The 12,127-nt window shown below is 45.6% G+C and overlaps 1 protein-coding gene across 2 annotated transcripts in view; it reads left to right on the top strand.

The window, feature by feature from the left end:
- Nucleotides 1-12,065, top strand: part of LOC111981828 (nuclear receptor subfamily 1 group D member 1) — a 66,018-nt gene extending 53,953 nt beyond the window's left edge. The window contains exons 1-7 of one of the 2 annotated variants that reach the window (XM_024013282.2): nt 2,478-2,973; nt 6,498-6,776; nt 6,919-7,152; nt 7,273-7,928; nt 8,050-8,235; nt 8,369-8,579; nt 11,060-12,065. In XM_024013282.2, coding sequence (XP_023869050.1) covers nt 2,913-2,973; nt 6,498-6,776; nt 6,919-7,152; nt 7,273-7,928; nt 8,050-8,235; nt 8,369-8,579; nt 11,060-11,256 — 1,824 coding nt within the window. In that variant the 5' untranslated portion in view covers nt 2,478-2,912 and the 3' untranslated portion in view covers nt 11,257-12,065. Of the gene's footprint in view, nt 1-2,477; nt 2,974-6,497; nt 6,777-6,918; nt 7,153-7,272; nt 7,929-8,049; nt 8,236-8,368; nt 8,580-11,059 lie in introns of those variants that run through there. The other variant, XM_070449601.1, reaches the window with a different exon arrangement.
- Nucleotides 12,066-12,127: the final 62 nt, after the last annotated feature.

Raw genomic sequence — 12,127 nt, 5'->3', positions numbered from 1 at the left:
ATCGAATAGCCCCTACGATATGCAACTTTTCAGGGAAGTTAGGAACCGATATACACAGACAGTTAGGAAAGCAAAGGCTAGCTTTTTCAAACATCCTGTACCACAAACTCCAAAAAGTTCTGGAGCACTGTAAAGTCCATGGAGAATAAGAGCACCTCCTCCCACCTCCCAGCTGCCCACTGCACTGAGGCTAGGAAACACTGTTACCACCGATAAATCCACGATAATTGAGAATTTCAATAAGCATTTTTCTACGGCTGGCCATGCTTTCCACCTGGCTACCCCTACCCCGGTCAACAGCCCTGCACCCCCCACAGAAACTTGCCCAAGCCTCCCCATTTCTCCTTCACCCAAATCCAGATAGCTGATGTTCTGAAAGAGCTGCAAAATCTGGATCCCTACAAATCAGCCGGGCAAGACAATCTGGACCCTCTCATTCTAAAATGATCCGCCGAAATTGTTGTAACCCCTATTACTAGCCTGTTCAACCTCTCTTTCGTATCGTCTGAGATCCCCGAAGATTGGAAAGCTGCCATGGTCTTCCCCGTCTTCAAAGGGGGAGATGCTCTAGACCCAAACTGCTACAGACCTATATCTATCCGACCCTGCCTTTCTAAGGTCTTCGAAAGCCAAGTTAACAAACAGATCACTGACCATTCTGAATCCCACCATACCTTCTCCGCTATGCAATCTGGATTCAGAGCTGGTCATGGGTGCACCTCAGCCACGCTCAAGGTCCTAAACAATATCATAACCGCCATCGATAAGAGACAATACTGTGCAGCTGTATTCATCGACCTGGCCAAGGCTTTTGACTCTGTCAACCACCACATTCTTATCGACAGACTCAATAGCCTTGGTTTCTCAAATGACTGCCTCGCCTGGTTCACCAACTACTTCTCAGACAGAGTTCAGTGTGTCAAATTGGAGGGCCTGTTGTCCGGACCTCTGGCAGTTTCTATGGGGGTGCCACAGGGTTCAATTCTCGGGCTGACTCTTTTCTCTGTATACATCAACACGCTCTTGCTGCTGGTGATTCTCTGATCCAACTCTACGCAGACGACAGCATTCTGTATACTTCTGGACCTTCTTTGGACACTGTGTTAACTAACGTCCAGACGAACTGCAATGCCATACAACTCTCCTTTCGTGGCCTCCAACTGCTCTTAAATGCAAGTAAAACTAAATGCATGCTCTTCAACCAATCGCTGCCCACACCTGCCCGCCCATCCAGCATCGCTACTCTGGACGGTTCTGACTTAGAATATGTGGACAACTACAAATACCTAGGTGTCTGGTTAATTTGAAGGGGTGTCCGCATACTTTTGTATATATAGTGTATTATGGTTAGAAAAACAAGGCCGTTCGCGACCGCCATACTATTTTAAAGAAAGGTCATCGACGGCTGCTATGGGTTCTAAAGAGTTTTAAGGAAGTTATAAAAAAAAATCGAAATAACCTCTATAATTTCCATTCTCAGACCGTTAATAAAACCTCCCAGAAAAACTTTCAAGAAACCAGAGCAAAACGTTCTCAGAACCTCCCTGCAACCTAAAAAGAAACGTTCCCATAATCGGCTAAATTTTCACTTCAGTTCACAGAATAGTTACTAAACAGTCCATTTTACCAGTCTGGAAACTTATGGGTTCGTTCCCAGAACGAATGGGAAACCACAAACTTACGTTCCCACAACTTCCAATGATCCAAATGTGCTAGCTGGGTGTAATGGGAAATAGATGAGATTTTCAGGGGTAGTCGCAGAATGGGGCTAGGTGATCTTTACATGTACCCACAGCAGCACAATGTGGGGGTGTGAGGACAATGTGCACAGCGTAGAAAAGAGTGGGGCGCTGTGAACAGTCTGGCAGAAATGGTTCGCTCCTTTTGATCCTGCAGAGTTTTCCTATTACAAAACACTGGTAATAAAATGGTAATAAATAAGGTATTATGATACTTATCTGCATTCATTCTGGAGAGTTCTTGGACAGTTTTTTTGTTGTATTCTATACCACCATCACCCCATTCCCATCGCTTGCAATACTGCCAGAAAAGCTGAATAAAAGCTAAAACTTGTTCTTGATGATATTAAGATGTTTGAAATGGCATGTTCCTCGCTTCACAACAGGTCGCACTAATCTTTTCAATGTATCAAGTGAATGTCTGTGGTCACATCCACATTCCAACCAGACATGAAAAGGGGAGCCCTTTGTGAGACAGTATATAATGGCACGTCCAATTAAACCCAAATTAGACATCATTTGAATGATGGATGGAACATGTGCCATGGCATTGCGCAATGGCGTTGGGCAATTTGGTGATATTAAAATGTTGTCCTATCCCCTAAAGTTAAAATGGCAGCGTTAAAATATTATATCCCCACATTTTTCGTAGGCGTTTTCGTAGGCGGAGTTACCGTCTCCATGTGCGCAGGTTTTTTTTTGTTTTTAAAGCTAATGCGTTCGGAGAAAAAAGTGTGTCACTGGGGCACGAGGCACTCCCCGGGGGTCACATGGTCCCGTTTTCAGCCCCGTGCGGGCATGCATGCAGTGCGTCCTTGTTCCTTTCCTAGGGATGAGGGAGACTGAGCAAAACCAGGCCGACTTGGAAACTGCGGTTCAGACCTACACGGATAGAGCCTGTGACAGCATAAACGCTTTTCGTAATTTTTTTCACTGGCAGTGCTCACAGAGAAGTGATTCACATTACGCGGGAACTTGCTCGATAGCGGAAGCATCCTTTGGTATAGTTTATTAACCCTGGTTCTAAGTATTTTAATGAGTATTCGAACTCAAACAGATCTTTTATTATAGCTACATAATGACATCGTTATAACAGAGAATAGAGGACCTGCTTTTTGCCAAGAAGGGAAATTATCCTTTCCTAAACTGTTTTCTATTTTCACCGATATCTATATGAATGTTTTGGAGCTCAGGATGGCAACAACAGCAATGGACACAAATAACAACAATACAGGTAAATATTCAGTATTATTTTGTTGTGCGTGTGTAATGGATACCGTATTTGGGGTTAAAATGTGTTTTGCGCATTGTTTAGGCTACCTGGCTTATTGGCAGTCTGTTGAAGCTCTTTACAGTTTGTTGTTTATCAGTCCGCAATGCGTAAATCAATGATGAGTTGTATTGTATTGATGTACACCTGTCGATTAAGTAGAGACACTTTTGTATGTGATTTACGTGGCTGATGGAATCATCCTTGTGATGCACTAGATGGGATAAAGTTCAATGGTTCTCTGTACAGTTCTCCTCATGCCAAACCTCAGTGCATGACTGACGAGGCTTGAAGTAGGCCTATTCCTCATACAGTGTGTATTTTGAATTCACTGACGACTGTGTGTTATCATTACTGTAGCCTATACATTTTACCCCAACCGTTCGACATAACTGTCATTGTCAAGGTCGAATTACTGGAAGAAATTAAGAAATGTTGTATCAAGAAGTATTTAAAACACAATACATTGTTTGAGGTGTACGTGTGGTAGGTAGAACATCATGTGTTAAGACACAATGCTCAAAAATAGTTCGAGGGGAAGTAGGTCATGTCAGGTGGACGGATATCTCTTTGATGCAGACATCCGCGCAAGTTTTTGCCCAATTCACATGGCCCGCCAAGCTAGCCATGTGCGTTTTGTTTTCATTCACTGTTCTCCACCAATCTCCATCGGTATAGAGAGCAAGCTCATTACATAATTGCTCGTCAGAGTCCCATGGGTGACGCAGTCTTGGATGCCATGTGTGCACTGCTATTGGATAGCTGGCGGGTGTAATTCTTGCGATTCGATCCGGACATCATTCAGTCACGTGTTATATTGAAAAGTGGGACACGAACATTTATGTAAGGCATAATGTTTTGTTTCTGACATAATTACACAGGCATAACCAAATACTTGCAGGGTGATTGGGACATTCCCTTTCGTTATCTAAGATGTCCAAAATATTGGGTTTACCTTTATTGTATTATTATTAGGGCAAGGCGATAGTAGGTCTAATAAAGCATTTAATGGTTCATTCATTTGAATATAGGTTCAGAGTAAATACATTTGCAATACATAAAATTACATTGTACAACTACAACATAGCAAAGTGAAAATATAGATAGATACCAAGCTTTTCGGTTATATTCAGCAAGTATATTGTAAATTACATGAGAATATCTTGTGGGAATTGGCTGTCTATTGGATACCATGGATCGCGCTAAGCGGGAGGGAACGTGAGGCTGTCCTGGAAACAGTTGGTGTGTTCTATGGGCGTGTATTGCACAGCCAGTCAGGTTGCCAGTCTTTTTTTTTTTTGGTTGCCAGTCTCGTTGAATAACCTGAAGTTGGAAGCGCGCACGTTGAGTAAGGGCGTGACTAGAATGTACTCCAACCAGCCTGCTCTAGTGCTGCTCCTCGAGCAACACAAGTATGCAGCCGAGCCTGTTTTCATTCTATGGCTCTCCCATGCATAGCTTTCGATGTATTATTATATCTCTTTCAAATACTTCACTCTGAATGTATGTTTACTCACTAAGACTAATTCAATATTCATAGCTATATCTATTAATGTGTTTTCCTCATTTCACATTGACTGTACAAGTGTTGGTTTAAATGGCAGGTCATTGATTTTGACACAAAAGCAATCTTACTTTTCACTCACTGATTGGTTATTGTGGGTAATACATTTTTCAGAGATTGAAAGACAGGAGGTGGAAGGCAGAGCAAAAGGGAGTGAAAACATGAGTTGGAGAGAGAGGGAGGAGCCGTAATACTGTAGAAATATGCAGGACAAGGAAGTACACTTGTTGTGGATGTTGTGGTGACACCTGACACAGTGACCCTATAAGACCTTATGTTCCTTTCCACAGTGAAATATGTTTCTCCTCCAGGGCTGCCTGGCTTGCTGGATTCTTAGATTGGAATGTCTCAAAAAGAACAGAACAGGACAGACAAACGTTCTCTCACTGTTTTTTCAATCAGGAAATTGGAATTCATCCTGTGTCAGGCTCACAGAACCGTAGTATGGAGTTTGGTTTTGTTAAGCACAAAACAATGATCCCATCCTTCAATAGTCCCCACCCAAACATACAGTAGGTGGGCAGCTTGCCATCAATGCAGGGAAATTAAATCATAAAGACGGTTTTCAAGGGCATCATCAATTGAAGCCTCAACAACACCAATAAAATGTATTGCAAAGGTATCAAAGACTCCTTAAAACAACACATTATCGACTCACAACAACACATCATCTCCTCACAACAACACAATACAGTTGATCTGGTATTAGAGCACAGGTTAATTGGAGTCAACAGGAAGTGCAGAAAGTCTTGGGCATATGCTTTGTAGGTTCGGGTTTCGGCAGGGACGCTGTAAGTGGCAAAGGGCTGGGCACACCATTTGGCATTTAAAAAGCGATTAGCCATTCCCGGTAGCCTTGTGCGTGGCACCCCCCGGCGACCGGGCACGAGTTGGTGTGTGGGTGGCCAGCTGTGGCGAAACGTGATCCTTGGACGGAACTTGTGAGAATTAGCCTTCACAGCGGGAGAAACCGAGACAGCTGGATTAGAACAAGCGGGAGGGAGAAGGAGAATGAAAGTGAGAGAGGGAGAAGAGAAACAGAGTATGAGCAAGATAGAGTACAGAGGGGAGGGGGTGTGGTGAGAGAAGAACAGGGAGTTTCAAGGAGAGCAAAAAGGGAGAGTTGGAGAGAAAGGGAAGTAGGGCAAGTGAAAGTTGTCAGGAGAGTTCCAACAAAGAGAGAGAGAGAGAGCACAAGAGTATCTAAATCCACTCGTGTGGGTGGCTATGTCTGGCCAATGAGACTGCAAAACAGCAATAGCACAGTCTGTGCTATTGGGCAGCATCCAAAAAGAACGTGCTCATTCTCCATGCTGCAATAGCTTCTTCCATAATGTAAATAATGTTCTGTAGGTGATGCTGGCTCACGTGGCACAACAATCTTGCCCTTATGGCTTCCTGTAAATGTACTCTGTGGTCAGGGCTTCTGTTTTGGTAAGAGGGGTGACCTCTGAGCTAGAAAAATAAACGGAAAGCCAGTCAGGGCAGCCATTCCTGCCAACATTTCCTGGAAAGCAATGTTCTTTTCCAGTCACTTGTCTTCTTGGACTCTCCCCAGCCACCCTGTTGCTATGGTTATCCTAACATTGCCACAGTTTCCTTGCATAACTGTCCTGGGTAGCTAAGGGAACATTTGGAATGTACAGAATGATACAAAGTTGCAGCCGCCCCCTCGTTCTTTTGTCAGTGAACATGAATGGGCGCAATATCAATCCTAACCAGTACTTGTCCTCTCTTGAACCCTCTTCCTCTTTACCTCCTCTGTTTTAGTTTCCATCAGTCCTCACTGTCAGTTGACTGATGTCCAATGGTTAGCGAGTCAAAGAACAGAGCACCAAATGTGACAAATCAAATGATCTCACTGTTTTTATACCATGCATCCATTCTAACAAGTTGTCCTCTCGCTTTTTATTTTGTCCACCAGGGGGCGTAATCTCCTACATCGGCTCCAGTGGCTGCTCACCAAATCACACCAGCCCGGTGTCTATGTACAGCGAGAACTCCTTCGGAGCCTCCTTCCCTCCCTCCCCCAATGGTTCCCAGAGCTTCTCCAATGCCTACTCCGGCAGCGGCAGCTCCAGCTCCTCCAATGGTGATGATGGCAACTCCTCTTCCGGCTCCGGAGGGTCCCCAAGGTCTAGGGGTCGTAATGACAGCAGCATCTCTCGCTGCTCCACCAGCAAGTCCGTGGCAAGCCTTACCAGTGAGTAGACCCCCTTACCAGAACCCCAATCCTTTATATGACTCCAGATTGTGCACCCCTATCTGTCACTGCTGGAACTGCAGCTTTAAGTGTTTTTGGAATTTGGACTCATTGTCGGTTCTACTCTTTATGTTTGTAACAGAACTGAATGGGATGGTGCTGCTGTGTAAAGTGTGTGGAGACGTCGCCTCAGGCTTCCACTATGGCGTCCATGCCTGTGAGGGCTGCAAGGGATTCTTCCGACGCAGTATCCAGCAGAACATCCAGTACAAAAAGTGCCTGAAGAACGAGACCTGCACCATCATGAGGATTAACCGCAACCGCTGCCAGCAGTGCCGCTTCAAAAAGTGTCTGTCCGTGGGCATGTCCCGCGATGGTAAGTACAGCTTCACAGGCTAAAACATGACACATATAGCCACAAAATGTCTAGTAGATCTGTTACACTCTCATCCCTGTTAGGACTGTTGACTCCACGTGTCTCTTTCTCTCTCCCCAGCTGTTCGCTTTGGCAGAATACCTAAGCGTGAGAAGCAGCGCATGCTCGCAGAGATGCAGAGCGCTATGAACAACATGAACAACATGAACAACGAGTTCCAGCTGGCTAGCCTGACCCACAACTGTCCCCCTTCTCCCACTTCCTCCTCTCCCTGCCCGGGTCTGACTGTGGCACCCCAGCCTCAGGCCCTGCCTTTTGCCCCTTCCCCTTGTCCTCCAGCACAAGCCTCTACTTCCCTTCTGCCCCCACCATCCACCCAAAGCCCGCCACTGTTGGCCAGCTCTCCACCCCTGTGCCCCAGCCCTGGGGTGGACTGCACCATAACGGCCATTGCCCGGGCGCACCGTGAGACCTTCGTCTACGCCCACGACAAGCTGGGCGAGTCCACGAGACAGCATAACGGAGAGGTGGACAACTGGGGCTCCAGCTACTGCCCTGCTGGCTACCATCAGAACGGCCTCAACACAATCTACCACCACAACAACAACGTGGCCCTCCAGCACCATGGCTTCCAGGCCATGTCTGACAGACATCACCAGAACAATGGCAAGCAGTTCCACAACAGCAACCTGTTCGGGAGCCACCAAGGCATTGAGACCAGCAGCGTTCCCCAGGGGAAGAACTTCCCATGGAAAAACCACAAGGACATTGTGCTGGTGAGTCACTGAACAGTGTAGCAACATTGAAAAGATCTTGACGTCAAAGATTGTCAATAATAGTGGCAGGTAGTCATAGCATATAGGAAAATGCTGATTACGATTCTCCTCGCTCTTCCAGGCATGTCCAATGAACATGTGCCCCCAAGACGAACCCAACAAGACCCCTCAGGAGATCTGGGAGGACTTCTCGCTCAGCTTCACGCCGGCTGTGCGCGAGGTGGTGGAGTTCGCCAAGCACATTCCAGGGTTCAGTGCACTCTCCGAGAACGACCAAGTCACCCTGCTCAAGGCCGGCACCTTTGAGGTAGGCATCCGTGAAATGTGTGCAAACACAGATATGCAAAGAAACTTCACACAGGGATAAACAAAAAATACTCACAACTTGAGAAGATACAATGACTCACCACTCACTTACTTTTCCCTTTCTTCTGTTACAGGTCTTGATGGTGCGCTTTGCCTCCCTCTTCAACGTGAAGGAGCAGACTGTCACCTTCATCTCTGGTGCCACCTACAGCCTGGAGGCCCTGAAGGGCATGGGTATGGGAGGCCTGCTAGACACCATGTTTGAATTCAGTGAGAAACTCAACTCCCTGGAGCTCACGGCCGAGGAGCTGGGTCTCTTCACCGCTGTAGTGCTAGTGTCTGCAGGTAAGAACAATGAGAAGCCTTATTACTTTAACAACCTATCTAAGCAGCCAGAGCGAAAGTACTGTACTTCTCCTGCCAGTAAATCACCATGACCAATGTTCCCTCTAAGCTGCGCGCAGATGCGCAGCTCCACCGGGACTGCCCCGCAGAACAAATAACAGCCCGCGCAGAGAAGCACGAGATTGAACTTCACTCAACTTTCTGGAGTTTTCCCCGTTAGTTAACACTATCAACGTTTCCATTTACCGTGGGAATTGTGATCGAATTAACGCAATATCAAATCAAATCAAACCAAACTTTATTTGTCACATGCGCCGAATACAACAAGTGTAGACTTTACCGTGAAATGCTTACTTTACAAGCCCTTAACCAACAGTGCAGTTCAGGAAGAGTTAAGAAAATACCAAGTAGACTAAAATAAAAAGTAATAATAAAAAGTAACACAATAAGAATAACAATAACGAGGCTATATACAGGGGGCACCGGTACCGAGTCAGTGTGCGGGGGTTTCAGGTTAGTTGAGGTAATTTGTACATGTAGGTGGGGGTGAAGTGGCTATGCATAGATCATAAATAGCGAGTAGCAGCAGTGTACAAAAGGGAGGTTCAAAGTAAATTGTCCAGGGGTGATTTTATTAATTGTTCAGCAGTCTTATGGCTTGGGGGTAGAAGCTGTTGAGGAGCCTTTTGGTCCTAGACTTGGCGCTCCGGTACTGCTTGCCGTGCGGTAGCAGAGAAAACAGTCTATAACTTGGGTGACTGGAGTCTCTGACAATTTTATGGGCTTTCCTCTGACACCGCCTATTATATAGGTCCTGGATGGCAGGAAGCTTGGCCCCAGTGATGTACTGGGTCGTTTGCACTACCCTCTGTAGCGCCTTACGGTCAGATGCCGAGCAGTTACCACACTAGGTGGTGATGCAACCGGTCAGGATGCTCTCAATGGTGAAGCTGTAGAACCTTTTGAGGATCTGGGGACACATGCCAAATCGTTTCAGTCTCCTGAGGGGGAAAAGGTTTTGTCGTGCCCTCTTCACGACTATCTTGGTATGTTTGGACCATGATAGTTCATTTGTGATGTGGACACCAAGGAACTTGAAACTCTCGACCCGCTCCACTACAGCCCCGTCGATGTTCGGCCCGCCTTTTCCTGTAGTCCACGATCAGCTCCTTTGTCTTGCTCACATTGTGGTTGTTGTCCTGGCACCACACTGCCAGTTCTCTGACCTCCTCCCTATAGGCCGTCTCATCATTGTCGGTGATCAGGCCTACCACTGTTGTGTTGTCAGCAAACTTAATGATGGTGTTGGAGTCGTGTTTGGCCACGCAGTCGTGGGTGAACAGGGAATACAGGAGGGGACTAAGTACACACCCCTGAGGGGCCCCAGTGTTAAGGATCAGCGTGGCAGACGTGTTGTTGCCTACTCTTACAACCTGGGGGTGGCCCGTCAGGAAGTCCAGGATTCAGTTGTACTTTAAATGCAACATACCGAAACAAAACAAACTATGCAAGATATTTTGTTGTAGGCAGAACGCATCGGAGTAGGATTCTATTGTGTTGACACGTACGACTCAGCCCATACTCTACACAGACCGGTACGGCATAACCAATCAGAGCTGCTGTAGGCCTATATGCAAATATTGCCATATATGGATCTGTGGCATTCACTTTGAACTGGACTGTGTTTACAGCATGAGCGGTCATGAGTAGATTCACTTGTTTTGAGATCAAAGCAAGAGATGCATGCAGCCACGTGTGTACACTTGTTCATATCCTTTGATAGTTATTGAGTTATTAGCCAAGTTATAGATCATTTGTATTCAGCAATGGGGGAGTGATTGAGCACAAAACGTGAATATTTCTAGACATCTTTGAAAAGGGAGTTGGATAAGAGCTTTTTTGTGTCTTAAAGGGGCAGTGTTGTATTTTGAGAGAGTCTTAGATAAGCCAATAGGCAGTAGCATCATTTGTCTGATTCACTGTAATATTTTGTAAAGTGGTTTCATCGAACAACACAACATTTTCAGTCAAGCCCTGCATGTTTTTTCAAAAGTCTAATGGAATGTATGCCTACTTTGAACACCACACATTGGCTGCTACTTTTGGCTGAATGATAGAACAGCCATTTCCATGTTAAAATGTTATGGAATGCATTTTTCCATTGTTTTTGATGGTAGGCCAATCTGGTAGGCCTACATTATGATCAAATAGCCACAGTAGCCTACTTGACCACTGTCTGAAACTGTTACTTAAAGTGAGTACAGCCTCAGCGTTCACAGGAAGTTGCACAGAATTTCCACAATGTTCAAGTTTGCGCTCAGCAGACCTGACATTTGCTTAGTGCCGGAAAAAATTATGGGGAACATTGACGATGACACTTGAAACTTTAAAAAATCACGCACTATTATGGCATAGTAATGGTCTGTACTAAAGTGTAAAGTAGTCTAACGGTGCTCTCTTTCTTCTCTGTCCTCTTTCAGATCGCTCAGGCATCGAGAACATTAACTCAGTGGACCTGCTTCAGGAGTCTCTGATCAGAGCACTGCGTGCCCTGGTCAGCAAGAGCGACCCCTGTGACGCCTCTCGCTTCACCAAGCTGCTGCTCAAGATGCCCGACCTGCGCACACTCAACAACATGCACTCAGAGAAGCTGCTGTCCTTCCGCATCGACGCATAAGAATGTCACCACTGATGACAAGAAAACCCGTCTGGACTCGTCGCTCATCTCCACCTCACAGACAGTGGTGGTTGGGCGGCTAAGGGGCAGGGGCAAGTTGGGGGAGGTGACGGGGGGGGATCTGATTCGGCCTGCTCGCTTGCCCCCTTCAGGGACACCCGCCCACCTCCGAGTTGACTGATATGTGCGCTTCAGCCAATAACATGGCCAAGAGACAGTGACTGACAACTGATAGGGGTAAGGCCAATAGAACCATGGAGAGGAGGGAAACAAATCCCTCTACATAAATTATTTTGGGTGGAGGTTGGGGTGGTCGCATCTCAAAACTTCCCAGAACAAGTGCCCCCTCTACACCAGCCGGTCTGAGGGGGCCAGAGACCACTTGTCGGTTGAGGTGAACCAAAAGCAGCATGGGGCTTTTCTACCCCACATGTCCAGCTAGGCCTGATTCCTTCCAAGAGGCTGCTAGATGCATATTAAAACCATCTGCTCTCTGTTTTATCATGACTAAATAATTAGTAAAATATATGCAGTGTTGTATACTTTATTCATACTGCAAACTGAGTTTGTACAAATGTGTAAATATCTAGCTACAAACATCAATAGGCCTACTTGAAATGTTTGAAAAATGTGTATAATATATATTTTTTTGTTAAGATAAAATGCTTTAAGGTGCAAAGTTATAAATGTGGGTACAAATGTATAAAATTCAATTTGAGTGTATGCGTATGAAAAACAATATCCAGACTTGTATTTCAAAAATGTTTTATGTAATGAAGGAATTATATATATAAAAATACTTACTTGAATTCCTTTGTGTGATCTTTTTCTGTAGTACCAATCTTGTTATTCCACTTCTGTCTGGGACTGG

The sequence above is a fragment of the Salvelinus sp. IW2-2015 genome, linkage group LG20, assembly GCF_002910315.2.
Source record: "Salvelinus sp. IW2-2015 linkage group LG20, ASM291031v2, whole genome shotgun sequence".
In the NCBI taxonomy this organism is placed as follows: Eukaryota; Metazoa; Chordata; class Actinopteri; order Salmoniformes; family Salmonidae; genus Salvelinus; species Salvelinus sp. IW2-2015.
This window is presented reverse-complemented; position numbering and strand designations above follow the sequence as displayed.